Source organism: Vulpes lagopus, chromosome 7 (assembly GCF_018345385.1).
Source record: "Vulpes lagopus strain Blue_001 chromosome 7, ASM1834538v1, whole genome shotgun sequence".
Lineage (NCBI taxonomy): Eukaryota > Metazoa > Chordata > Mammalia > Carnivora > Canidae > Vulpes > Vulpes lagopus.
In genome coordinates, this window is record NC_054830.1 from 49,149,956 (window position 1) to 49,177,500 (window position 27,545).

The 27,545-nt window shown below is 45.3% G+C and overlaps 1 protein-coding gene across 6 annotated transcripts in view; it reads right to left on the reverse strand.

Annotated features, from left to right (window-relative positions):
• Nucleotides 1-27,545, reverse strand: part of SRGAP3 (SLIT-ROBO Rho GTPase activating protein 3) — a 317,794-nt gene that overhangs the window by 89,339 nt on the left and 200,910 nt on the right. For all 6 annotated transcript variants that reach the window (XR_005988861.1, XM_041761597.1, XM_041761595.1 and 3 more), the window contains 2 exons: nucleotides 22,916-23,078; nucleotides 886-948 (listed from right to left, as the gene is read on the reverse strand). Coding sequence is in view for 5 of the 6 variants with exons in the window: in XM_041761595.1 (XP_041617529.1) it covers nucleotides 886-948; nucleotides 22,916-23,078 (226 nt within the window). In the remaining variant the exon portion in view is untranslated. The remainder of the gene's footprint in view (nucleotides 1-885; nucleotides 949-22,915; nucleotides 23,079-27,545) is intronic.

The window sequence follows — 27,545 nt, forward strand, 5'->3', positions numbered from 1 at the left end:
AGTTTTAGCAGCAGAATCCCCACTTTTAATGAGAGACTTTATAAGGCACCCTGCCATACTTAAAAGACAGCAGCTTTTTTCTACCCTGTCTTTGTGGGTGAAGGGTCTGGAGTCTGCCTACTGGGGCTACCTCACCCCACTCCTCTAGGTTGTCCCTGAGGCTCACCACATTCCTCCATAATGAAGCCCAAGGGCTCTCAAGGCACAATCAGTAAACTCCTGCATCATAACTTGGTGTGCCTGCATTCCACATTCAAGGACTCTCTTGGGTTCTAATATCCATCCCAAGTCCAGTTAGATTTTGCCGCCATGCAGGTAGCAAGGTCAGTTCTGGGCCAAGTTGTAATGTACTTAAATCATTCCTTGGAGATGACAAGACATGCTCACCCCCTTCACCTCATCTGATACTCAGAACAGTGCTCCATTTTGCAGATGAGAATACTGAAACTCAGCTGAGCTACATATATGCCTAAATTTTCATCACTAATAGGGAGCAGACCTCAACTTCAGCCCATTGCACCTGACTCCAAACCCACATCCCTGCCTCGGGAGGTTTTGTGTCCATGCTGTCCCCACCTTGACCTTGCATCTCCTGCTTTGGTAGGTACCACATTCTCACAGATGGCAGGTCATGCAAACCTCTTGTGAACTTACACAAACCAAACATGCTCAGGGCCCCATCCCACATATATAGAATCAGAAGCCAGGGTTGTAAACCATTACATCCCACAACGATGACCCCTTATCACTCAGGCAATAAGACACAGCAAAAACATCCAAGGTCATCCCAGGTCTCTGGTTAGATTCCAGGTCTCTGGTTTGCTCCTGGTACTGAAGGAAGAGGACTCAATCCCAAGCCCACAGCAGAGCCTGAGCAGGACTTACTGTGTAGAGCTCATTGGTGACCTTCAGGAGCTCCTCATGCATCTGCAGGCCAATCTCCTTGCTCTGGAATATGGAAAAACAAATGTCAGAGGGGGAGAAGGTCACTGGTTGCATTGACCAATTTCCTTTTCAACACAGAAAGGGCAGGAATACTTGGGATGGGATGGGATGGGAATGGGTACAGAAATCAATGTAAACCTTATTGGTCTAGACTTGAATTCCTTAACTTGTGTCCATGAAACCAAACCACAGGGAGGGATCCCTGGGTGGCGCAGTGGTTTGGCGCCTGCCTTTGGCCCAGGGCGCGATCCTGGAGACCCGGGATCGAGTCCCACATCGGGCTCCCGGTGCATGGAGCCTGCTTCTCCCTCTGCCTGTGTCTCTGCCTCTCTCTCTCTCTGTGACTATCATAAATAAATAAAAATTAAAAAAAAACAAACAAACCAAACCACAGGGAGAGGTACCCTGTAAAAGGAATCCCCTGGCCAAATAAGTTGGGGAACCTTATACCTCCCTGCATTGGTGATTCTCAGAGACATCACCATGTTAAAGATTCTCAGGAGCCCACAGCCAATCCACCTGTTCATCTTTCTTTAATTTTGTGGGTGGATCCTAAGCTGATGTGACCAGAGTATGTGTCCCTAGCTCAAAACTCATTAGCACCTCATGACAGTGGGGTTCCATAGAATACAGTTTGAGAAATATTGATCTAGCATCTCAATTCATTGTGAACAGTAGAGGTTAACAGACAACCAACTGGAGCATGAGGCAGGAGACCAAGGTGGTTACCTCCACTGGAGGTTTTCTTACTACAGGACTTTTCAGAGGCTTTCATACCCTCACAAACATGGGCTTTCTAAGGAGCATTATAGTATACAGTTTAGATTATCTTAATCTTTTTTCCATGAGGTGACTTACATGTTTTAGTATATTCAGAGATACAATTCAGAAAACTATGAATAAATTATCTCTAGGTCCCACTCAGCCTGAAGAGTCTAGGATTCTCTGTTACTTAAGGTTTATTGTTATTATTATTACTATTATTATTATTATTTTGGTTAATACTCTCCCTGTTTGCCTGGACTGTCATATGAAGTCTCCATGTTGAAAATGAGAGCCCTCAAAATCAAACACAAGAAATCACATGTCTCAGCAAGGATGTGGAGAAAACAGAACCCCCTTGCACTGTTGGTGGGAATGAAAACTGGTGCAGCCACTGTGGGAAGCAGTATGGAGATACCTTAAAAAATTAAAAATAGAATTATCATATGATTCAGTATTCTACTCCTGGGTATTTACCCAAAGAAAATGAAACGACTAATTCTAAAAGGTATATGCACCCCTATGTTTATTGCAGCATTATTTACAATAGCCAAGATATGGAACCAGTCCAAGTGCCCACTGATAGATGAATGTATAAAGATGTGGTATATATGTGCAATGGAGTATTACTCAGCCATCAAAAAGAATGAAATCTTGCCATTTGCAACATGGATGAGCCTAGAGTGTATAATGCTAAATGAAATAAGTCAGTCAGAGAGATAAATACCATATGATTTCACTCACATGTGGAATTTGAAAAACAAAACAAAGAAAAAAAAGAGACAACTCACCAAAACAGACTCTTAAATACAGAGAACAAACTGGTGGTTGCCAGAAGGGAAGGGGCTGGTGGATGGGTGAAATAGGTGAAGGGGATTAAGAGTACACTTATCATGGTGACCACCATAGAATTGTTGAGTCTTTATTTGGTACACCTGAAACTAATATAACACTGTACATTAATTATACTTGAATTTTAAAAAAGGAAAGAAAATGGGAGTCCTGATCTCTGCTCTCTGAGAGCCAAGTCATCCTGGTCCCCCTTTTGGCTCCCTCAGCTCAAGCATGACCAGTGACTGATGGGAAAAGACCAACCTTCCGTCCTCCCCAACATAGGTCGGGAGCCCCTGGACTCAGCAGTAGCTGAGGAAGGCTCAGGGCCAGACACCGTGCCTTCCTAGGCTCCTTTTCCTATCTTATAGCCTTTCCCTCAGCTTCTGATACAATAATTGCCAGAAATCAGTCATCTGAAGGTAGCCCTTGACTGCCTAAGATCTCTTTAAAAATAGCAAAATCATTACAAAGCTCTAGCAAAAGCTCTAGGCAGTCTGCTTAGACCTCCCTGCAGCTCTGAGAGCTAAAGACAGGGGACGTGATCCAAAACCACAGCAGAGCCTGAGCAGAACATCCTGTGCGGAGCTCACAAGAGAAGCTTCAGTCACATCCCATGCGTCTGCAGTGGTGCTCAGTGAACCCAACCAGCTATGCCCATCTCCTTCTATCTCTGATTCTCACAAAAAAGTGGACAGTCTGTGCCTCAGTTTCCCCCGTGGCCTCTCTCCCTGACTTTTGCCTCTCTGACTGGACTCTGGATTGACACCCTCCAGTGGCCTCCTCTCAGTCCTCAGTCTCACTAACCTCTCTGGCACTTGAGACCCAGTTTCTTATGCATTTATTTTTATGATCTAATTTTTTTGATAGGTAACAAATGCACATGGTTAAACTCTAACAGCCAGGAAGGTAAAATGTAAAAAGTAACTCTCCCGAGCTCCCAGAACCTCACTCAGAGTCTATGCTATTAGAAGTTTCTTTTGATACAATGAATACAAAAACACACATTTGGGCAGGGGTGGGGGGTGGGGGGTGGGGGGTGGCTCAGCAGTTTAGCACCATCTTCAGCCCAGGGCGTGACCCTGGAGACCTGAAATCGAGTCCCACATCCAGCTCCCTGCATGGAGCCTGCTTCTCCCTCTGCCTGTGTCTCTGCCTCTTTCTCTCTGTGTCTCTCATGAATAAATAAATAAAATCTTTAAAAACAAAAAAACAAAAACACACATTTGAATAGCATATACTTTTTTAACACAAATGGAAGTATTCTGTCCATCTTTCATCTTGATTTTTTCCACCTAACAATATATTTGAGATTTTTCCTTTGTAGCCATGGAGCTCCTGCATCCTCCGTTTTTTTTTAACAGCTGCTTAAGGTTCCATATACCAGATGTATCATAATTAATTAGACAGCAACAGACATTTAGGTTGTCTCCAGTCTCTTAACATTTCAGACAATGATGTGGTTGTACATCCCTGAACCCTGTCACTGTGCACATGGGCAGAGACCCCTGTCAGATAAATTCCTAGAAGCAGCTCTGCCAGGAGAGCCCACCAGCCTTGCCTTCGCAGGCCCTGCCCCAGCCAGCTCCCCACACACTCCTGGCTCCAGCTTCCACTTCTCAGTGACCCACAGCATGTCACCATTTCTGTTGTCATCTCCTGGGCTCTGTCCTACAGTGCGTTGAGCCCAAGCTCAAAGACCTATAGCTTCGGCTGTTGCAAAATAATATAGTGTGAATGTCTCCTCATCACATCAAACTCAAGTTATCCAAAATCAAATGTGAAATTTCCCCCAGCCCCTTGAGTTTGGTCAATGAGATAATATCATCCCCAGCATGGCAATGGGAAACCTTGGAGTCATTAAAAAAAAAAAAAAAATGTTTTAGTCCTTCCCCTTCAATCTAGTCTGTCACTGTGTCCTGCCCTCAAACTGCTCAATCTTGTTCTCTGGAGCAGGTAAGGCTGACTCCCTCCCCAATATCCATCCCCAAGACCCTTTCTGCTTCCTAAAAGAGCCATGAATTTGGCTCTGTGTTGATTCCTCCAGCTGAGCTCTTCCAGGGAAGCTGACCCATCTCAACTTGAGACGGTGGATTCTGTTATGTGCTATTAGTCCAGGACTGAGCATGTGACTTAACTGGATGAAAGAGAAGGACTTAGATGGTTGAGAGAAGCTTTTAGCTTTTCTGCTAAGAGTTCCAGTTGCTAACAGCAGGCACCTTAGGACCAGAAGAGGAAGTAACCTTGGGTAGTAGAGCAAAACAAACCTGGCTGCTTCATGACCTGCTGAGAAACTGATTCAACTGAATCCAGAGCCTGCCTCCCAGTAAGCTTCCATTTCCGTGGCTTTGCTGTTTAAGCCACTTCAAGCTAGTTTTCTTTTACCTGCAGCCAAAATCATCCTAATCATCTGAGACCACCAGTCCCAGGACAAGCAGGACCAAAGCTTCTAAAGCTGTGCCTTAACTAAGTCCCTAACTCTGGTCCCTAATTCTGCATGCCTGTGCCAGTGTAATACTGTGTTTTATTCCCTCCAGAGCCTCCTCAATCCCTACAAGATGAAGACCCAGCTCTTCAGCTTAACTTTTGAGTTCTATGTGATTGGCACAGGCCTGGTTATACAGTAGAGAGGGCTGAATTTTGGAGCCAGAGACCAGGATTGGAGGTGGGGCTTTAAGCCATTAAAGCTTTGGACATCTCAGCTTCCCCTGTGTATAAAATGAGTACCTCTTGGGCAGCCCTGGTGGCTCAGTGGTTTAGTGCGACTTCAGCCCAGGGTGTGATCCTGGAGACCCAGGATCAAGTCCCACATCGGGGTCCCTGCATGGAGTCTGCTTCTCCCTCTCCCTGTGTCTCTGCCTCGCTCTCTCTCTCTCTCTCTCTCTCTCTCATGAATAAATAAATAAAATCTAAAGAAAAAAAAAAGAGTACCTCTTTCTGTCCTTCTTTGCACTAAGGAAAGTATAATGACTTTGCTTATTTATATGTTAATTAATTGATCATTTTTTCCCCTCTTGAATGTAAGCCTCATTAACACAAAGAGAATTTTCTCTCTGATGGTAGATGCTCCGATATCCCAGCTGCTGGGAGGGCTATCAGCAGACTGCCTCCAGCCAAAAGAACCCTTCAGGATGGCCATGGTAGACAAGGTGACATCCCTTCCAAGGACTGACAGGTTCTGTCTGAAGACACGTGGGAGGAGGGGGGCCTAAGAGGTTGTCTTTTCCCCTCAACTGGGACAGCTGCTCCATCTTTAGAACTGCCCACAGAGCTGTCTAAGACTTCTAGCAAGGCTGCCTACAGCATGGCTTGACTTCACCCTGCCCCCTCCCCTGCCCTCCCAAGGTGTGGACCCCAAGAATGCTCCCTCACCATTCTGCTAGATGCTAACTTCAGCCATCTCAGAATCTGCTTCCTGGGTTTCCCACTCCTATGTCCCTGCAATGCCACAGAGTCTGTTGCATGGCAGGTGCTCATTAAATATGTTTGTTAAATGAGTCATGAATGAATGAGGTGAAAATTCCTCTAACCTTATCTGTAAAAGTAGGATGAGGTCACGAGTGTCAGATGACACATATGAAAGACCTGGCACCATGCCAGGCACAAATGAAGAGCTAGCAGCACAGGCTAAGTGGATGGATACCCACTGGATGCCAGAGACAAGGCTAGCAAGTTGCCCAGAAAAGGAACATAAAGTTGAATTTTTAATTAGTTTTTCCCCCTTAAGAATCTCCCAGTTTGGTAGGTCAAGGGTCAAGAACACAAATAAGGCAGGAGGCAGAAAGAGCCATAAAGAGTGAAAGATTAAATGATATGCGATGAAGTGATGAAGAGGACTGGGGAAGTGCGACCAGAGCCATCTCAGTTTGCAAAGAATGGCCAGAAAAGGCATTCTAGGTGGGGGGCTGGCCTAAGCAAGGGTGGGAGCCCAGGCCTAGGGAAAAGTTTGGTTTGCTAAGAGAGGTGCACAGCCACAGAACAGCAGAAAGTAAGCTTGAAAGGGAGGCTGGGTGAGATCACAAAAGCTAATGGAGTGCAGGCTTCGTTCAGAGTGGAACTGGGACCCACAGAAGGTTTCTGAGTGGGGGAGAGTAGCGACCAGAACGATACTTCAGGCAGGTAAAGATACCGGTGTAACAGAGAGCAGACTGCATGGGGAGGGCCCCAGGTCTGGTTCTTGCATTTTCTCAGTGGGATGGTAAGCCTCCGGATGGAACCTGCCCAAGTCTCTGCTCATCGGCCCCTTAGCACCAAGCACTGTGCTGGTCACAGAGCGGCGCTCAGCAAATCGTTACTGAACTGCACAGAACTCAGAGACATTTCATTTTGTTATGGTTGGGAAGGGAAATATTCTCAACTACACTTCCAGAAACTACTGAATGCAGAACCCAAACCAAACATTCCACCAGGAACAGGAGGCCAAAACCCTGATAATGTCTAACAGACCATCACACCCAGTCCTTGGGGACCCAAGTGGCAATGTATTAGCACTCATTGTCCGAATTTCTAGCATGACTTTCATGCCTGCAGAGGTTGGGGGTGGCAGGCTGCTTCATGCACAGGAAGCGTGCACAGTGTAGAAAACAATTATACCTGACCAATAAGAATTCAGCCATGGCAGCTGGGGTTTCTCAGGGTTGAAGGGCAGAGCCCTGTCTCTCTGACCCAAATAAGTCTGTAAAATCAGGTGGCAGGTATCTTCAGTTCTGCCTTTTTCTTCTGCCCATAACTCATGCCAGGTCAACTTCCTTTCTGGCCACATAACTCTTTGAGGTGGGAGTGGCGTCATGCACATTGAAGGGTAGTTAGCAGCATCCCCAGGCTCTAACCACTAGATGACAGTAGCATTCCCCACCCTCTTCCCAAGCTGTGACAAGGAAAATGATCTCAGATGCAGCTAAATGTTCCCGGGGGCGTAAAACTGTCCTGAGTGAGAACCACTGCCCTAGACCAAGGACTCTAAGTGGCAGCTCTTCTCTGGCTTACAGACATGTTTTATTTGGCCTTGCGGTGTTTTCAAAAATCTGACTTGTTTCTTGGCATCTAAAAAATCAGGAAATTCCCTTTACAAGTCTTGATTTTCAGCTTCTCTTGAAAATTAGAAGATCTGGCAATACTAAGTCTCTACTTCGAGTATGGCTCCCCTCCAGATGAGGCTTGTGTTTTCTGGTTGGCCACAGCACCCAGCATCTCCCTTCACCCATCCACATCACCCATCTGGCCCATGGAGGCATCTGAGTTTGTGACCCAGAAACCAGCGGGGTCTCTCAGGGGGTAGCCCTCTCAATCCTCTGGCATTCATCAAGGATAGCAATCTTGGACCTGCTAAAATGGACCCTGGGAGAGTGCCTTCTAAAAAGTGCCTTACTCCTATCCTGACACTTGAGAGCCACTGAAGAGTCTGGTTCCTGAGACCCAACCGCCTGGCTTTCCCTCAGACCCCAACACCATTGTCTGTTATGGATTCTCCGAGCCCCCTGTACCCATCCTCCTGCCTGCCCTACCTCCTCTTATACCTCTGTGGTCAACTACTCACCTAGCTTCAATTCAATCTATACAAGCAGTTTTTTAATACTTACTGGATACCAGCCTCGACTAGGTACCAAAGACAGAGAGCTGAATGTGACATGGACCCTGTTTTATCAACTGCAACTACCATTCATGAAGTGCTTTCCATTTGCTGAATACTGTCCAAAGTCACTTCCATACATTATCTAATTAAACCTTGAAGGTAGGTGCCATTATTATGCCCACTTGACAGATGAGGGCTTGAGGATCAGAAGGGTTGAGGGACTTGCCCGAGGTTGCACAGTTAGAAAATGGCAGAGCCAGAATTCAGCTCTTGGCTCAATGGACTCCAAAGATGGCATTTGTAATGCCTTTCTATGGTCTGCTTCTGCAGGGCCTTGCAGGAGACGCAGGCACACAGATGAAAGAAGCCATTGCAATGCTGTACCTGCCCCCTTATACCTGTCAGGACACCACCTGCCTGGCCAATGTACTTTCTCACCGCCTATGCAGGAATCTACGTCCCTGGCCCTTGCTCCCACTTGCGGGCAGACCAACTTCTCCTTAGCCTGGTCCTTCTTGGCCCACCTGCCTTGCAAGAAATAAATCAGCCATGATGACCACCTCTCATTTCTCTCTTTCTCCTTCTTCTGATAACAGGAGATGAGACATGATGGGACTGACTCTGTGCTTACATAGTCATACAGGACGGTCCATCAGTCACGGGGACACAGTCTGACCAGAGTGCTCCAGCACCTTGTATCTAGTGACTGGGTCAGAGATAGAAATATATTCCAGGCTGGGCCAATGAGAGTCTTCCCCAGGAGCTTTCTAACAACCATATTGTTAGATCCTCTCTCCTCTGGGGTCTAAGCTAGGATGTCAGGCATCTTGGGCTGCCTGTAGTCGTCTTGCCCACCATAAGGAGAGCTGAGTCTTTGACAACAGGATCTGTGTCCTGGATCAAGTGAAGCCTAAATAAGACGTTACCTCTGGACTTGCAGTTTAGAGGATCCAGTAAGTTGTCATTTTTGCTGACGTGAAAGACTACTGATATAATCAGTACTTGCACCAGATACACTGGTCTGCATATACCAGCATGCCCACAGAGTAAGAGAGCCTTCTGAAAACCCTCCACCAAGCACAAGCTTTCAAACAGTTCCTGCAAAAGGACCAATTCCAACCAATCAGAGCAGAAGCTGCTTAAAGGCTGGGACTGTGGCTTCCCATAGTTCTGATCACAAAGACTTGCATACAGAGGAGCTCTATAAATGTCTGTTTATGAGCTAACACGCAGAAGCAATAGGAAACCAGAAAGGAATAAAAGGTGGCCATCTTTGAATCTCTTTCCTTTTTCTTTAAAAAACAAAACAAAACAAAACAAAACACCCACACATCATGTCAACATGGGATCAGCTGGCAAAAAAAAATCTTTGACACAACAGTTCCTGAGTGAAATCAATTTCTTTGCTCTGTGAAAACCTTGCCATGGGTGATTGATTTATTTTTCAATTCAGGGCTAATCATGCTCTTGGAGGGAAACCCTCAGAACTGTTACTATAGGTTCTGGGACTTTATGAGCTATATTTTTTGAGAAGTTCTATTTTTAAAGAGCAAACTAAAAAAAAATAAAAAATAAAAAAAAATAAAGAGCAAACTAACAGGTGGGTCATTTCCAATGCTAAAGTCACCCTTTACATCTAGAAAAATAATACCATCCTAAAATGTCAGATTTTAATGAAAAGACTCCCTCCACTTCTCTAAAACGAGACCATTCTAAACAATCCTCAAGAAAATGTTAAAGCAGGAAATGTTAAAGCACTGGGACGAGTGAGGCTTTTTCAACTCTGTTATCCATGAGGCCCCTCTTCCATCTCGACAGGCACTACTCTAGCAAGGGTGGTCTCTCTTTGCTCTATTACATGTTCTTATGTTGGGCTAATCTTTGGGGACAGCTCATGGGGTTCTAAGCAAACAATAAGAAACATACAAAACTAAATAAAACAAAATTTTTTCTCTCCTTTAGTTCTAAATCCCACTGTGTTTCCACACTCCTGCTTGTTTTCTGAACAAATAACAAAACTTGAGACCCACAGATGTTCCCTATTTTAACATATGATATATGTACCACTGGCCATCTCCCAGAGCAATTATGCTCTTATTTCCCAAGCAAAGGCTCAAAAGGCGTGTCTCAGAGGGATGGGGCTTCTCCAGTTTGTCCTGGAAGGTCAGCTTATCCCTGGAAACAGCAGTTTGGACAGCTAGCTGGCTGTTACTCCCAGCTGTGTCCTAGCTTGCCAATAACTGGGCTGTGGGCATCCTGCCATGTCACGGCCCTTGTCCCCAAACATCATCCATAGCCTAGTCTCTGCTCCACCTTCCATCTGAACCCTCGTTACTCTTCCCCTCTCCCCCATCATCTTCCCTTCCCTGCTCCTGGACACCTCCCTGCTTTTCCTCCCCTTCCCACACTTCTATGTCTCCTGTTGCTTTGGCTCCAAATACTGTCATCTGCATGTCATGCAAGAGGCTGGAATGCACACTGGAGCCCTGAACTCTTCCCCTTGTTGCTGGGGCTGGGATGAGACTGCAGAAAGCAGAAAGGCCTGGGGACCACTCATCAGAGGTTCTTGGCAGTGGTGAGCCCCACTGATGCACAACTCAGGAGCCCGGCAATATCTCCATTCTCCCCATGTAATCACTCCCAGCATCTCTCTGGGATGCTGTTTGCGCTGAGGGCCTCCATTTTCAGAAATGCTTATAATAACAGGCGTAAGGAAGTCCAAGCATACCTTGGAATGACTATGAGAACAAGTGACCTGACAGGCTAGGAGTTTCTGGATCTCTAGTAGTAATACTAAGTATTATTATTATCAATACTCACTGTCATCATTGTTAGTAATAATTACTATTACTACTAGTAATATTTGTTGGTGTAGATAATGACAACAATAATAGCTATGTTCATTGATCTCACAGCATGTGCCAGGCCCAATGATAACTGCTTTACAGGCCTAATATGAGCCCTCTATGGGAGGCACCATCATTAATTACCCCACCCACCCACACACTTTAAAGATTAAGACACAGGAGCTGAGGGAGGGTAATTTGCCCAAGACCATAGAGCTGGGAGATGGGAGTCCCCCAACCATTCCACTCTGCTGCCTCCACTGAGAGAGTTTGCACTCTCTGTGCCTTCAGAATTTTTTTTCCCCAAACATTCCAAAATAATTATAAAACATGGATACTCCTCTGCCTTTAGTATAAAAAGCACACTGACATTTACAAGGCTCTGCTTTAGATCATCGTAAATATCAGATAACACACAGTGCCGAGTGCCATTTTACAGAATCTTTTGTTATCCGTGACCAAGGCCCTGTCCTCCCCTGGCCTCCAGGTCAAGGCAGAAGGAGATGCAGTGGAATGCTGGCCTGAGTCTCTGTGGAGGCAGAACATATTCAGGAGTCGTCTTTCTGGACTATGTCCCTGATGTCAGCCTACATTTGTTTTTTGTGCCATGAATCTCTTACAGATAAGGAGAGAAAAATTTGGAGAGAGAGAAGGGAAGTCTGTCCTGGAGAGCATGACAAAGCTATCTTCCTGAAAAACCAGTATCTATGAAAACCGAAAGCCACTGAGTTTTGAGCTGTTTTTTCCCCTCTCTACATGATCTTCAAGGTGAATACAAATGTTGCCAGGCTTATTTGTTGGAATCAAAACATTATTAATCATTCATTACTGCTGCATCACTGACCCAAGACCTCACTTTAACCTCCTTGTCATTTCATCATCAGATCTTCTATTTCATTTGCATTGTCTGTGAACGAGATGTCAGAAGGATTGCACTGGCACTTCAAAAATGTCTGTATCCAGGGAACCTGGGTGGTTCAGTTAAGCATCCGACTCTTGATTTCAGTTCAGGTCGTGACCTCAGGGTCATGGGATTGAGCCCTGTGACAGGCTCTGCAGAGCCTGCTTGTCTGCTTCAGTGCAGAGTCTGCTTGTCCCTCTCTCTCTGCTCCCCCGCCCCATCTCTCTAAAACAAATAAACAAATAAATAAATTCTTTGAAAAAATGTCTGTACCTTTCTAGTCACCACTTTTGTACCTATTCACCCATCCATCAATCTACTCATCTACCCAACTATTCATTCATCTGTCCATCTATCCATCTACCCATGAGCCCACCCATCCACCTCTCTACTTTCCTATCCATTCCTTCCTTCGTTTCTATTCCCATATTACCCTCCCTGATCCAGGCTCCTACTACCCTTCCCCACCAGTCTGTGTATTAGCGTGTATCTGTAATAACATGTAGCTGCGCTCCCTGAGTTCAGCACCTCTCTTTCAAAGCTATTAAACACACCAAATTAATCATCCTTAAACTTGGCTCTGATTATGTCATTCCCTATGCAAGAGTTTTCAGTGGTTCTCCAATGTCTAGAAAATAAAGCCCAACTTTTCATTTTGACATCCAAGGGCTTCTTCATCTGTCTCCAACTGGTCTTTCTTTCCCCCTCTCCCCTTAATTTCAGTTCTCCAATATTTCAAACATACAGAAGAGCAGAGAGAACAGTAACAAATGCTCATGAACATGCCATCCAAATTGGATTTTTCCATTTTGGCTTCAAAACTGCTCTTAGAAAGCAAAATGTTACAATATTCAGATACAAATGAAGCATTCTTCTTCCTCTTCCTTACTCCCTTATTCCTCAACTGCTACTTTGCAGCTAGTATGTCTTCTTACATAGCCCATCTTTGCATAGCTTCAAGTCACACAGGTGTCTAACAATATAAACAATACAAACTATTACATTCTGTTTTAACTTGTTTAAAACATCACAGCTTTCCTTGCTTTTTTCACCAACATTGCATTTTCAAGTTTTATCCATACTGATACATATAGATCCAGTTCCTTCTTCTTAAGGATTGTACGCTATTCCATTGTATGGCTGTAGCTTATTTAGCCATCCCTTTCATGATGAACATTTGGGTGATTTTTCTTTGTTTCTTTACTATAAACAGTATTGTAGCAAACGTCCTCATACAAGGTCACTCTGTGTATGTGTGTGTGTGTGTGTGTGTGTGTGTGTATGTGAGACAGAGAGAGAGAGAAAGAGACTAGAATATTTTTAGATTATACTCAGAAGTGGAATTGCTGGATCATAGGGTATGTACATCTTCCTTCACTGTTGCTAGATACTGCCCAATTGTTTTTCAAAGGGGCTGGACCGATTTGCATGCTTACTCGAGATTATGAGAGCCCCTGTTGCTCCACATTCTTGTCAGCACCTAGGATTGCCCTACCCATCTAATGGGAGTCAAACTGGGTCTCATTTTGTTTTCTGTTTATTTATTTGTTATTATAGGAAGACTTTTTTATTTTTGTAAAATGGCATTTATCAGTATTTTTCTTTCCAGTTTGTGTTTTTCTACGTTCTTTTTAGCAGAAGAAACATTCCTTTTTGTGTTTCTTTTCCTACCACCAAGGTTTTAAATATAACCTCCTACATTTTCTTCCATAGTTTCAAAGATTTGCCTTTTTTGTTTTAGTGCTTTAATCTATCTAGAATATATCTTTGTGAACTAAGGTAGAGGTCTTATTTTTCTATATTAAAAAATATGTGTGTGTATGTGTAAAGTCATTTCCTAAAAATAACCCCCAAAATGACAACCAGTGGAATTCACTCTATTTCTAAACAGTCTACCCTACCCCCTGACCAACCCATATCGCACCACTGTCACATACTGTGCTCTCATTTGCAAAGGGTTCGGTTTTGTCTAATTAGTCAGCTTACCTAATACTGCTCTAGTATTGTCTGTTTTACTATCACTTTAGAGGAAATCTCAATATCTGATAAGGCAAACACTTCAACAAAAATTAAAAGATATAACCTATAGACCTTATTTTTTTTATCACACAGCAGTAAAGTTAGAAATTAAAAGTACAGGGATCCCTGTGTGGCGCAGCAGTTTAGCGCCTGCCTTTGGCCCAGGGCGCGATCCTGGAGACCCCGGATCGAATCCCACGTCAGGCTCCTGGTGCATGGAGCCTGCTTCTCCCTCTGCCCTGTGTCTCTGCCTCTCTCTCTCTCTCTCTCTCTGTGACTATCATAAATTTAAAAAAAAAAAAGAAATTAAAAGTACAAAGCTTTAAAAAAAAACCTTTGGAACTAAAATAAATATAATTCTGAATAATTCATGGGTCAAAGAAGAAGTTGCCATGGAAATTATGAAATATTTATATCTGCATGACCATGAAAGTATCACTCATTAAAACTTCTAGGATGCAGCTAACTTGTAGCATTAATGGAATTAATTTTCAATTATTCTTATTTTCTAATGTATGTACTTTTTAAATTATATTTTCTAATTGGACATAGCTGACACACAGGAACACTATTAATTTCTATAACGAGCCATCTTGCTGAATTCTCTTCAGCAGTAAGTATGATATTTGCTGTTGGTTTTTGGTAAATATCCTTTATCAGACTAAGGACATTCCTATTTTTTCTGATTTGCTAAGAGTTTTTGTCATAAAGCAAAACTGTGAAAAGTTAGAAGTATGCCTTTTAAAAGTCAAGAATACCAGGGCTCCTGGGTGGTTCAGTCGGTTAAAGGGCCTTATTCTTGATTTTGACTCAAGTCATGATCTCAGGGTTCTGGGATCAAGCCCCACATCAGGCTCAGCACTCGGCAGGGAGTCGGCTTCAGGACTCTCTCTCCTCTTTTGCTCTTCCCCCCACTTGCTTGCTTACACATGTGCACTCTCTCTAAAATAAATAATCTTTTTTAAAAATTAAAAAATAAAAGTTAAGAATACTACTTCTCTCCCATTTCTCTTCACACTGTACAAGATGGGAGTCCTAGCCAATATAATTAGGCAAGAAAAAGAAGAGGTTATAAAAGAAGAGACAAGGCCACCATGATTTAGAACTAATCAGTGAGTAGCTTCCAGAGCATATTTTCTTATTTCTGACCCTTTATTTAACCTGTGCACCCTGAATAAAATATTCCTTCATTCCATCTCTAAACTTAAGTCTCACTATGTTCTCTCTCAAAATCCCAGTAACTATCCTAATAATAGCTAAAATTTATTGATTGCTTACTGTGTACCAAGTAGTGGCTCTATATCATCTTTTTCAATCCTTACAACAACCCCATGAAGGAGGTTATTATTAGCTTCATCTTGAAAATGACAAAACTCAGAAAATCAAGATTAGGCTGAGCTCACATGGTCATAAAATGGCAGAAGAGGGATTGAGCCAGAGAGTCTGTCTGCAGCCCTAACTACTGTACTGAACAGCAACACTAACCTACCTGTTCATGATACAGGACCTAGACATTTCTGTCCACCAGCTTTTGCTTTGGTCTGGATTCCTGTGTCTGACTTTTCTCAAATCCCTGCATATCTTTGGGACACAGTGATGAGCCACCCAAGTCCCTTTCAGGAACAGAGTACTTAGTTCCCTAGCTTCGAGTGCTGTTGGCAGACATCACAGCTGTCGGCCCTCTTTGGAACTGCTTTAGAGAGGTATCTGCTCAAGATCATGCCCCCTTCTGGGAGCAATAAGAAGATATAAAGGCCCAGTCTCCTCACCCTACTCAGGAGAACTCAGAAGGAGCACTCCAGCTTCAGAAGTCCCCCAAGGAGTCAACTGAGGCTTTAGTAGTGACTACACCATAGCCCAACTTCTCCATTCACTGACTCTTGCTTTCCTTCCTTTCCTTCTGCAGGTGGGGATCCCCAAGAGTACTTGCTAATATACTCCTGCATCATAATCACTCTGTTAACTTCCTGGGGAAACCACACTGGGATAAATCCTAATCCTTCAAAATCCACTTCAAATGCTGCATCCCCAGCATAAAACCTTCCCTGAGCCCCAACCACCAGCCCAGGTTAGAAGTCCTCCTCCCTCTGGACCAATGTCCCTCTTTATTGTATTTGAATCATGGCTGTCTTTGTTTCCATTCTACAGTGTGATCTCTCAGAGAGGGCACTGTAGCTGACTCATCTCTCTGTCTTCTTTAGCAACTGTCTACCACCAAGCATGGGCTCCAGTCAGACACATATGGACACAAATCTCAGCTCATCTTTATCAGCATCATGAGGCTCCTTCATCTGGAAAATGGCATGATGACAGCATCTTGTACTTAGGCTTTAAGAATTAAATATCTATGGAATGCTTAGCCCAGAGTCCAGCACACAGTAAGTACTCACTTTTTTTTGTTTGTTTGCTGTCTATAATTATTGTTTACCTACGGCCATGATAGCACTATTATATGTTTATTGAATGAGTTGGGAATGCCCAGTGGTGACCAGCCCAGCAGGCTCTACTAGCAGAGTGAATGCTCACGACCTCATCTCCCTGGTAGTCAGTGGAGATTGGCTGAAGAGCTTCCTCATTGCCTTGGCAGTTTGCCCACTTTGCTCTCTCTCTCCATGCAAGCCTCCTAGCTGGACCTGCCAGCATGCAAACCCTCACTCTCTCCTGCAACCAAGAAGTAAAAAATAAACTTGGCTTTGAATCCAAGGCCATTGGTGCTTTTGATCTTGGTTACAAAGCAAGGCAATTATTGGACACAAAAGCCCTGATTTATTTATGAAATGCGACAGACATCTTCGAGGCGGGAACGAAAAAGCTCACTGAAGACCAAGACCTATTGCCACACAGTGAATGGCTGCTTTCAAACACAAGCCCCCCAAATGCCTTCTCATCTCAGCTAAGAGTCTTTCCTCATTAGTGCTTCCTCCAGAACACCGCAGTTCCCAACAATCAAATTCGCTTCACGGCCAGGCAAGTAATTAAATTCTGCAGGCATCAGAGCATAGAATAATGGATGGCTATTGTTAAGGAGGCTGAGACTGAAATGGAATGAATGGGCTTCAAGGCCCCATCTCAGACACCGTAGGGGCAGGAAAGGAGAACAGGCAGGATGCAGATGGAACCTCCCCGCTGGGGCTCTGCAGGAGCTAGTGGATTCAGTACAGGAGCTGGAGTGGAAAACCTGTGTTTGGGGCCAGACTCTGTGTTGACCAGAGGTAGGCCTCAGTTTCCTCATCTGTAAAACAAGGAGGTAAGTCATCCTCCATGTGTGGTCCCAAAACCAGCAGCAGCACCAGCAGCAGCAGCAACAAGGAGCTGGTGAGAAATGCAGATTCTCAGGCCTCTCTCCACCCTACTGAGTCAGACACTGTGGTGATGGGGCCTAGAAATCTGTTTAACAAAACCTCCAGGTGGTGTTTATAATGCTAGAATTTGTGAACCACTGGTAGATAATGTTTAAAAATGAAGCCACAAATTAAAATGCATAAAGGGCCAGGGAAGCAAAATAAAGCAGCCAACCAGTTGTGCTACACTAGGCAACAGCAGGGACCCCGGGACAGTGGGGACAGTGTGCCCTGCTTAAAGGGGCCAGCAGCTACTCAATTCCAACCAACTACTACCAAGTATGAACCCATATGGATCTGATATTGGCAAAGTTTCTTTCTTTTCTTTTCTTTTTTTTTTTTTTTTTGAAGATTTATTATTTATTTGAGAGAAAGTGTGTGCGTGGTATGGGGCAAAGGAAGGAGGGATAGGGAGAGAATCTCCAACAGACTTACTGCTGAGCATGGAGCCCAACATGGGGCTCAATCTCACAACCCTGAGATCATGACCTGAGCCAAAATCAAGCATTGGACACTTAACTTACTGAGCCCCTCACATGCCCCTCAGAGCTTCTTATTTCTGAAGAGAAACACAAAGCCCTGATTTTTATGTGAAATTCCACAAATTTTAGTATTGTTTTAATTTTTCTTAACATAGTGAGGGCCACACATAATATCCTTAAGAACCAAATTAGCTGAAAAGGTCTCCCTTTTGAGTTGCCTTGGACCTCTATCATGATATACTCTACTCACTGTGCTCTTGACTTTCTCTAAACACTGAACTCTGAACCTCTTTCCCCACTTGGCAGACTCTCTTTTTCTTTTTTTTAAGATTTTATTTATTTATATGAGAAAGCAAGAGAGCACAAGCAGGGGTAGCAGTAGAGGGAGAAGGAGAAGCGGCCTCCCCACTGAGTAGGGAGCCCTGTGGGGCTCAATCCCAGGACCCTGAGATCATGACCTGAGCCAAAGACAGACACTTAACCGACTGAGCCACCCGGGCACGCCTTGCAGACTCCTATTCACCCTTCAACAACACTCAACTCAAAGCTCACTCTGTGAACTCATCCTCAATTCTCTGACCCACTTTCCACCTCTTCACTAAGAAGGCAAAGAAGAATCAAACATGGGGTTAAAGAATTGACACAGAGCATAAAGTAACACAGGGGGAGATATGAAGCTATAAAACAGGCTTCCCCCACAGAGGAGGACTTAGGACCTCTTGGAAGAGTTACCCTATTGCTGCTTGAAAAGTCACTTAAATAGGGATGTCTGAGTAGCTCAATGGCTGAGCATCTGCCTTTGGCTCAGGTTGTAATCCCGGGGTCCTGGGATCCAGTGCTACATCAGGCTCCCTCCAGGGAGCCTGCTTCTCCCTCTACCTATGTCTCTGCCTCTCTCTGTGTGTCTCTCATGAATGAATGAATGAATGAATGAATAAATAATTAAATAAATAAATAAAATTTTTAAAAAGAAAAGCAAAATCACCTAAATAAAAACACTGAACCCATTTGACCAGAGTCTAACAAAATAGAGTTCTGAAAGACTAAATATAAAGAAACACAAGTGCAGAATTCATAAGATAGATTAAAAAACAGAAAATACCCAGGGATTCAAGCAGGGCGCTCAGAGGGAGCCAACCATGTGATGAGGCTAAGGTCAAAAAGGCAAATGCCTGCACAGGTTTCATTATTAGAAATATTGTGTCTAGAGAGCCCTGCTCTACTCTTAGCTGGTCAAACCTTCCTGGAGTATTCTGAATGGTTCTGAACATTAACTTGTGCAGGCTGGAGAAGCCTGGGACATGACATAGGTGGGGATAATACACAAAGCCAAGTCACAAGGGAAAACCGAAGGGACCTGGAATATTTACCCAGAGGTGGCAAAGACCTGGCTGGGTGGTCATGATTTCTGTCCTCGAGCCACTGACAGCCCTCAAGATGTGACCAGGACCATAAGTATAAACACTGAGATTTCATCTCAACGTTGGGGAGAATTTTCTATTGGTCATGGTTATCCCCAGATGGAATGAGCCATACTGAGAGGTAATAAAGACCCTTTATGAGGCAAATCTAGCAGAGGGAGAATGACACCTGCGGAAGATGATAAAGGGACAGGAACAGAGGCCTATGGACATCTATTGTTTTATTTCTCTTTTCTCTTTTTTTTTTTAAAGAGAGGGAGACAGAGCAAGAGCAAGAGTGTGGGGGATGGGGGGACAAGAGCAGAAGGAGAGAGAATCTTAAGCAGAGCCTGATATGGTGCTCAATCTTACAACCCTGCAATCATGACCTGAGTCCAAATCAAGAGTCAGATGCTTAACTGACTGAGCCCCCCAGGTACCTCTTTCCTTTCTTGTAAGAGGACCCTGTGGGTTAGGTGGAGCTGAGCGTACACCCGGCTTTAGGGGTGGGATATTTCCAGGCCTGGTCAGTAAGAGCACTGCGTCTCGCTGCCCACAGGTGCAGCTTCAGGAGTGCTAGTGTGACCCAGGATGGGCAACCAGAGCCCGTGAGACTCAATTCTGCAAGAAGGGTGCTCTCACTTCCCATGGGACTTTGAAGCTGGTGGGATATAAGCCGGGAGCTGCAGGGGGTCATGTGGTTCGCACATGGAGACAGACTATGAGAGAGCCCTTCACCCCATGTCTAAAATATTTTAGAAAACAGAGAAAATTGGAACAGAGTTGCAGAGAGATGGAGTTCTTTTGTGCTCCTGGCACTCCCAGGCCTGGGGCCAGCCTCAGCTCTGGAGAGCTGGTAAGTCCCTCTCCTCCTTCAAGACTGCGGAGCTGGGTTTCTATTGTTGGTTACCATAGAAGCCCTGACAACTACGATGGCCTCTAAGGTCTCATCCAGTTCCTTAGCTATGATGAGTCTTTGACACTTAAAGCAAGGGCCACTGGCATGCATTCTTCTACCAGCCCACAGGAATCCTAGGATGGCTTGTGGAATGTGAAGTGCTGCCTCCAGTCTTAAGAAGAGAATGCACTATGAAAGGGGAACTGGAGAATCATGAGGAGGTAAGTTATGAAGTCAAAGAGCATCCCGACCCAAGCTCACGAAAGACACCTGGCCTGGAAGCTACTCCCACGTCCTGCAGATGCATGGGCAGAGCATGACTTGGTGGTATGGTGAAGCAACACCCACCCGAGTGCTAGGACCCAGCTCAGGAACGGGGCGGGGGGCTCCATTCTTCAGGGTCACAGGTGAGCCACCAATTAGTGAGCACCTGCTGGATGCCAGGCCTGTGCTGGACACTTGGCCTACCTCCACTCTTCAGAGCAGCCTCCTGACGTAGACACTGCCACAGCCTCCATCTCCCAGATGCGAAAGCTGAGGCTCTGAGACTCGCTCAGGTTCCTAAGGCAGTGAGGTGCAGCTCTGGGACAAACTGCAGAAGCCCAGCCATACTGCCTCCTGCTGGTGATGACTGTGGGCCAAAAGAGGGCAAGTCTGGGTTCTCTGGCAGGTTTGCAGGCTCGACCTCCTCATCTGTAGAATGGGGTGAGTGACAATCCCCTCGCCAGTCTCACCAGGGGCTGGCCTCGCTGTTGTTCTGAGGTCTGCGGGAGCTATTAGTACATAAGGAGTGCAGCCTCCGTGCCCAGATTATCTATAACTGATGTGACACAAAGGGATCGCATTGTGCTAAATCAACCAGCCAGGCCCGTCCCCAGCTCTCTCCTGGCCCACAGGGGCCAGGTCGCTTCCTTTGTTCTGCAGGCACCGGCCTGGTAACGAGGCAGCCAGAAGCTCAGCTGTCGACCTTTTTTCATTATTTTCTACCCTGTTAACCTCCATCACCAGTGACGCTGCTGTCAGACGAAATGAGAACTGAAAAGATTTACCTCACTTGTCCCAGGCCTCAGTCAGGAAAAAAGACCCTTCATTTCCTAACAGCCCTGATGGCCCTTTCTCTGCGAGTCACTCCCATCCAGGAAAAAGATGTGACAACAACATCAGGCGGGGACTTGTGACTAGACCAGGTGATTGGAATCACCCCAGTATGGCTTTGCAAAGCATTGTGGGGTTTTTATTCTTTATTGCATTGTATTTACCTTCATAATTATGTTTGCTTACACAAATATTAAACTTAGACGTTTCATAAACACGGCCCCAGGAGGAACCCAGTGTCTATTGGGTGGTGGGAGAGAATGAGTCTGTGATTACAGTTCTGCTGAAGAAGTCATCCTCAAAGTGGACAATCCAAATACTGACCACAGACAGATTATTACATTTCCAATCAACTTGTCCTCTTCCTCATGCTTCTAGCAATCCCAGGGCACCTAATCCCTAAAATTGGCACCTGGCAAGAACAAATGAGCTCAATAATTTTACTAGTAACACTCTGATGGACTGGTTGGTACAATGCTGGCCAGCTTTCCTGAACACTCACTCTCTGTGCCTTACTTGAGGTTAACGTCCCCATAGTCCTCCCTAAGGCCCTGTGGGTCTTTTTATCTCCATCTCACAAATGAAGAAACTGAGGCACAGAGTTAAAGTAATGACATCCAAAGACACACAGCTGATAAACAATGGAACCAGAATTATGAACTCAGATATTTAAGAATTCTGGACCCAGAGGCCACACCCTGAGCCACTCCCTCAATAATACCTCCCCCTCCTTCACACGCAGTTTCCTTTAACCCCCACACTGCCCTGGGAAGTAGGTGATCTTAACTCCTTTTGAAAGACACAGAAGATGAGGCTCACAGAGGCTAGAGGACTAGCCCATTTTACAGAGAAGGAAACTGAGGTCCATAGAGGTAAGTTCAAGTCTACAAACAGTTCCACAGCATCTACTTTGCTAGGCACTGTGCAAGGGGTTGGGACACACAGACCTTAGGGTGCATACAAGTGACTTCTCCCTGCACTCCTGACTTCTGGGCATTTTTATGGTTAAAACCTTTCTGAAAACAACCAAGTACTTTGTCAAAAGCCTTAAAAATGATCAAGCTTTTGACCCAAAAATTCTTGTTGCAGAAACCAACTGTAAGATAATAGCAATGAATGTGACAAAAGTATATATATATATACAAAGAAGCTCACCACAGTGTTATTTGGAAAAATAAAATAATGGAAATAACATAAGTGTTCAACAATAAAAGACTGTTTGAATAAATTAGGATAAGCTATATCATGAAACACTATGGAATCATCAAAAAATGGTACAGAAATATATTTATTGACCCGGGAAAATTTTGTAATACAGTGTTATATAATTTATTAGGTGACATAAGCAGACAGTAAAATCATATATGTGGTCTCATCTCATTTGGGAAATGTATACTGGAAAATACATCAATATGAGAACTTACAGAAAATGTATTTGCCTATGTATATATAAAGAAATCCCTATGGCACCAAACTGATTATTACAGAGTGATAACATTCCCAGTGATTTTCATGTTTGTGTGTGTGCTCATGTCCATTTTTCCAAAGTTCCTACAATGTACATCTAGTACTTTCCAACCCTGCAGAGATTTTTATTTTTGTGAGGGTGGTGGCTAAAGTGGCTAAGACCACCAGCCATATCTAGGACTCAGACTCAGGGTCTGGGACACCACATCCAGCCCTCGGCCCCTTGCACCCTGCAACACAACTGCCCTCTTGGTCTCATGTCCCCAAACTACATCCCACCCTGGCTGCCAGTGTGTCATGGTCAGCCTGGGGCAGAGATATCTGAGCACAGATATTGGGGTGGCCCGCTTGCCTACCTTTTTGAAGAGTCTGATGACATCCTCGCTGATCTGTGAAAGGCGGACGATGACGTTGTTCATGAAGATGTCGTTGAGGGTGGCATGATCTCGACTCTCTCGCCTGGTCTGATGCAGGACCAGATACCAACAGTTCACAGGTGAGAGGAGGTACTGGTCCTTTCTGTGGAAACCAAGGCAGCTCAGATTGGCCTCAATGGAACTGTCATCCATACAGTGTTCTGCATTGTCATCCACCGTAGCTCTTTTGACCCTCAAGGGGCCCTTTCAAGTTCAGTTTCATTAGAACACAGTTACAGGTGGTGAAGAAATTCCCCCAAGGTCCCAGAGCAGTGTTGGGGCAAAATCCAGGTCTTCTGGCTCTAAGATCTATCCCATTCTCCTCTCCCACTGCATGTGGCATCTGCTATGTGCATCACTCCCTTCGGGCAGAAGCTGCCTTCCCTGGATCTAAGAAATATTCAACCAATTGTGTTCGAAATACTCATATTAGTTCTAAAACTATGCAGTGGAAAAACAAAAAGTGGACTCTTCCTTTTCCCTTCCCTGCCCCCCCACCAAGCCCCTTTGTCCTCTCCCAGGGCCAGCCTCTGTCTCCTGACCTCTTGGAAACACATGCCTTTGTCTCTCAATGAAACTGGGGGCTTGAAGGGTTTCAGGTTCTGTATTTGGGAGGATGTTAACCCATCTTCCCAATGGGATGCTTGGGTAAAGTACATACAAGACAAATCTCTCTCCTGTTACCACTGATAAATTCTTAGCATCCTCTTAGCTGGGTGTTACACTAAAACAGGGGTTCTCAAAGTGAGAACCAGAAGCAACATCAACCTCAGACCAACCACATCACCGGGGATCTTATTAGAAATTCAGATTCTTGAGCCTCACTCCAGACCTGCTGAATCAGAAACTCTAGAGGTGGTAATCTGAGTTTTAACATGATTTATGCTAAAGTCAGAGAACCACAGTTCTATACACCATAGTTTCCCAAGGCTTGAGAAACGGGATGTTTCTGAAAAATGAAATGAGGGAATATCCCTTTCTTGTCTATACTTCCTCAAAGGCCCCTCTGTTATCTTCAGTAAAGAGTATATACATCCTATTCTCCAGGAAGAAAGAGGGAAGCGTAATTAGAGACCAAAATCAAACCCGTAAGCTCATGTGGCCACATGTGGATTGTGCTATGTTCTTGCCCTCTAACCCTGATTCTTTCCTTCCTCCACTTCCTAGGGTGGGAAGGAGATGTTGGATAGGCATGAAGAGGAGGACAGGACCTCCCGAGGGGAGGGTGGTGGTCCCCAAGGTCCCCCAGCCCACTCTAAGGGCTGATCACAGATGCACTCAAGCTACCCACTGTCAGCGTTTCTGAGGAAGGGAATTTTGCTAACTCTGACTATGACCACCTCATCCTCCCACAGCCTAAGGGATGTGCTGAGGGTGCAGCCCTGACAGCCTCTGGGCACCCATAGCACCCCCATGCCCCACCCCCCACCCCCAACTCCTAAGCTTGGGAAGGACAAGTGAGGAGGGGCCTTTGACTTATAGGAATTTTCTTGCTGCTACCAAGTGAGCTGAAAAATCTATCTAGGTAGCAGGCATTGAGGAGAAGGGAATTTGGGTTACAGGATGGTTATGATAGAAAACACCTAAAGAAAATGGAAGGGACAGGCTGCCACAGAAAAAAAAATGAACAAATTGCTTCTTCACTTATAGCCTAGAGAAAAGGCTAGACCATGAAAATTCAATGACCCAGCCCAAATCCCACAGCATTTACTCCATCAGGTCTCAGGTGGGCCGTGGGTGACGGTTACACAGATGTGCCTTGGAGGGGCGCCTTCTCAGGTGGCTGAGGCAGAAGAAAGGATCCCGGTGGAAGGTAATGAAGTGCTATAATAGAGATCACATGCAGAGTGTCAGTTCTGCTTGAGAGGTTGGAGGAGGCACCGCTCTCCTCCTGTGCTCTCCACATCGCAGGCACACAGTCCCTTTGTGCCAGGTGCCCTTCCACCTGGTGCCTTCACGCATGCTGTTCCCTCCATCTGGAATCCATGAGCCCCAGCCCTTCTCTTTACTGCCTCCTCCTCTTCCTCTAGGCCTCACCTCATGGTACCTTTGCAGAGAGCACACCTGTGACCACACGCTTAGGCATCGGTTCTCAGACTGTGGAACCCGGCCAGCAGCATGGGCATCAGTTGAGAACTTGTTGGAAATGCAAGCTCTCAGGGCCAGGCCATTTAGTAAGACACCCCATTTGTAAGCCCAGCATTAATGTTTGAACCAGCCCTCTGGGTGTTCTAACACACTCAGGTTGAGAACATTTTCCTTAAAGGAATTTCCATTCCACCCCTCACCATCAAGTTACTTCAAGGAGGAACTGTTCTGTTCCTGGCACCATATTCAGCACCCAGTAATGTGCCTGACTCATAGTAGATACTATGGATATAGTATATGTATAGATACTATAATAGATACTCATGAGAAAAGTACCCATTTGTGCTGGGCCTTGAATAATAGATAGGACTTTTTCAAACAGGCAGAGGCGTGGGGGAGAGAGAGAATTGTAGACAAGACACGGGGCACCAGGGATAAAAGATAGATAAGCAGCTCAGTAGAGCCAGAACTTCGAATATGTTAGGGGAAGCCTGGTAGGACATGAGGCTGGAGAGACAGATTAAGGGCTTAACTGTAGGTGGGCTAATGAGCTTGGAATTTATTCTCTAAACCACATGGGTTCTCTTCCTGGGCTGCACACTAGAATCACCTGAGGAGCTTTAAGAAAACACCAAGACTAAAAAAAAAACATTAAGACTCAGGCCCCATCCAAGAACAATTAAATTAAAATCTCTAGGTGTAGAGCCTTAGTATTGGTATTCAAAAAAATATCTTCTATACGATTCTAATGTGCAGCCAGGGCTAAGAATGCCTGGAAGGCAGAGAAGAGTCATGAAAGTTACTTAAGCAGAGGTATGATCTAACCAATGTGAGTTTAGCTCACTGAGAGCAGATTGCAGGAGGGGTGGGTGCGTGGGTGGGTGGATGGATGGATGGATGGGTGAGTGGGTCAACAGATGAGTAAGTGGATGGATGAGTGGATAGATGGATGAGTGGAGGGATTAGTGGGTAGATGGATGGGTGGATGGGTGGATGGGTGGAGGAGTGGAGGAGTGGAGGAGTGAGTGGATGGATGGGTAGATGGGTGGGTGAGTAGGCGAATGAGTAGATGGGTGGATTGGTGGATGGATGAGTGGACTGATAGATGGATGAGTAGATGGGAGGATAGATGGGTGTGGGCATAGGCATGGGGCTGGAAGGGAAGAGGACCAGGCAGGACTTGTTCAGTCCAGGAGAAGAGAGGGCCTGGGTAGGTGGCGGTATGGCCAGAGAAGTCTGGTCCTGAGAGGTACCTCAACAGAAGGACAGATAATCTTGGAGACCTTCTGGAAATAGAAAGGAAGGAGGAGGAGGGAGGAGTAGATAGTGATTCTAAGATTTTCTGGGTGGATGTTGATGACACACACTGAGATAAGAACTGCAAGGGAGAAGCAAGTTCGGGCAGAAAACATTTTGCACATCCCATTTTTCACTGCTTCCTAGGTGCTGATAGGAATGGAAAGATTAAGGGAGAGATGAGATAATTGAGCTGTTACTTAAATTACTTCAGGGGCTTAGCTCAGTCTGAGATGCAAGAATTGAACAGCATCAGGGAATTAAATGTACAAAATTTATGGAAGTCACAGCCAGAAGGTGAATTTCAAGTGGGAGAGAAAGAAGACAAGTGATCTTGAAAGGGTCCAGAAGTGCTGGGATGACTTGGGGACCGTTAAATTAGGTCACCTGGTCAGAGAGACTCTGTAAGAGAAAGACAGAAAGGACAGTGCTTTCCTTAGCAGCAGCTGTGGGGAGGAGGCAATCTGAGCAGTCTCAGACTGAATATTGCAGGGAAGCAGGGGGCACAGAGGCAAGAGGGACAAAGTTACCTGAAAGTGATGAAGACTCATCAACCTAGAGAGAGCGGCTGCTGGGAAGGCCAGGGCCTTGAGTCCTCTCAGGCTTCACTCACTGTGTGTGTGTGTGTGTGTGTGTGTGTGTGTGTGTACACGCGCGCGCACACACCCAGGGCACAGCTAGTCGCTGAGCATGCAGCAGGGACCACAGCAGGCAAGACCCTGCTCCCACAAGCCTTCTGCCCCCGTAAGGGGGACCCACACGGGAACAGAAGGTGATGACACAGTGTCCTGAATGCAGTGATGAGAAGGAGCTGTGGAGCAGAGGAGGGCCCCCTTGCCCACATTTGCTGGTGAGGTGGTGGATGGCTTCCCAGAGGAAGCACTTTCTAGACTGAGAAAGGCTACAATGGAGTTTGAAAGGGCAGAGCTTTCCAGATGGAGAAATATGGTGAACAAAGGCCCAGAGAGAGGCCGGAGAGAGCATGTGGGTGAGTAGAACATAGTCAAGGGAGGGCTCAAGCATGTTCTGGGGTAGAGGTGGGAATGACAAATGAGGTTGGAGCAACAGGAAGAAGCCACATTGCCAAGGACCTTTATAAGTCCCATTAGAGTTTGAGCTTTGTCCTCAAGTCAGTGGGGAGCCATCCAAGAGTCTAGAGCAGAGGAGTAAAAGGGTAAAATTACAT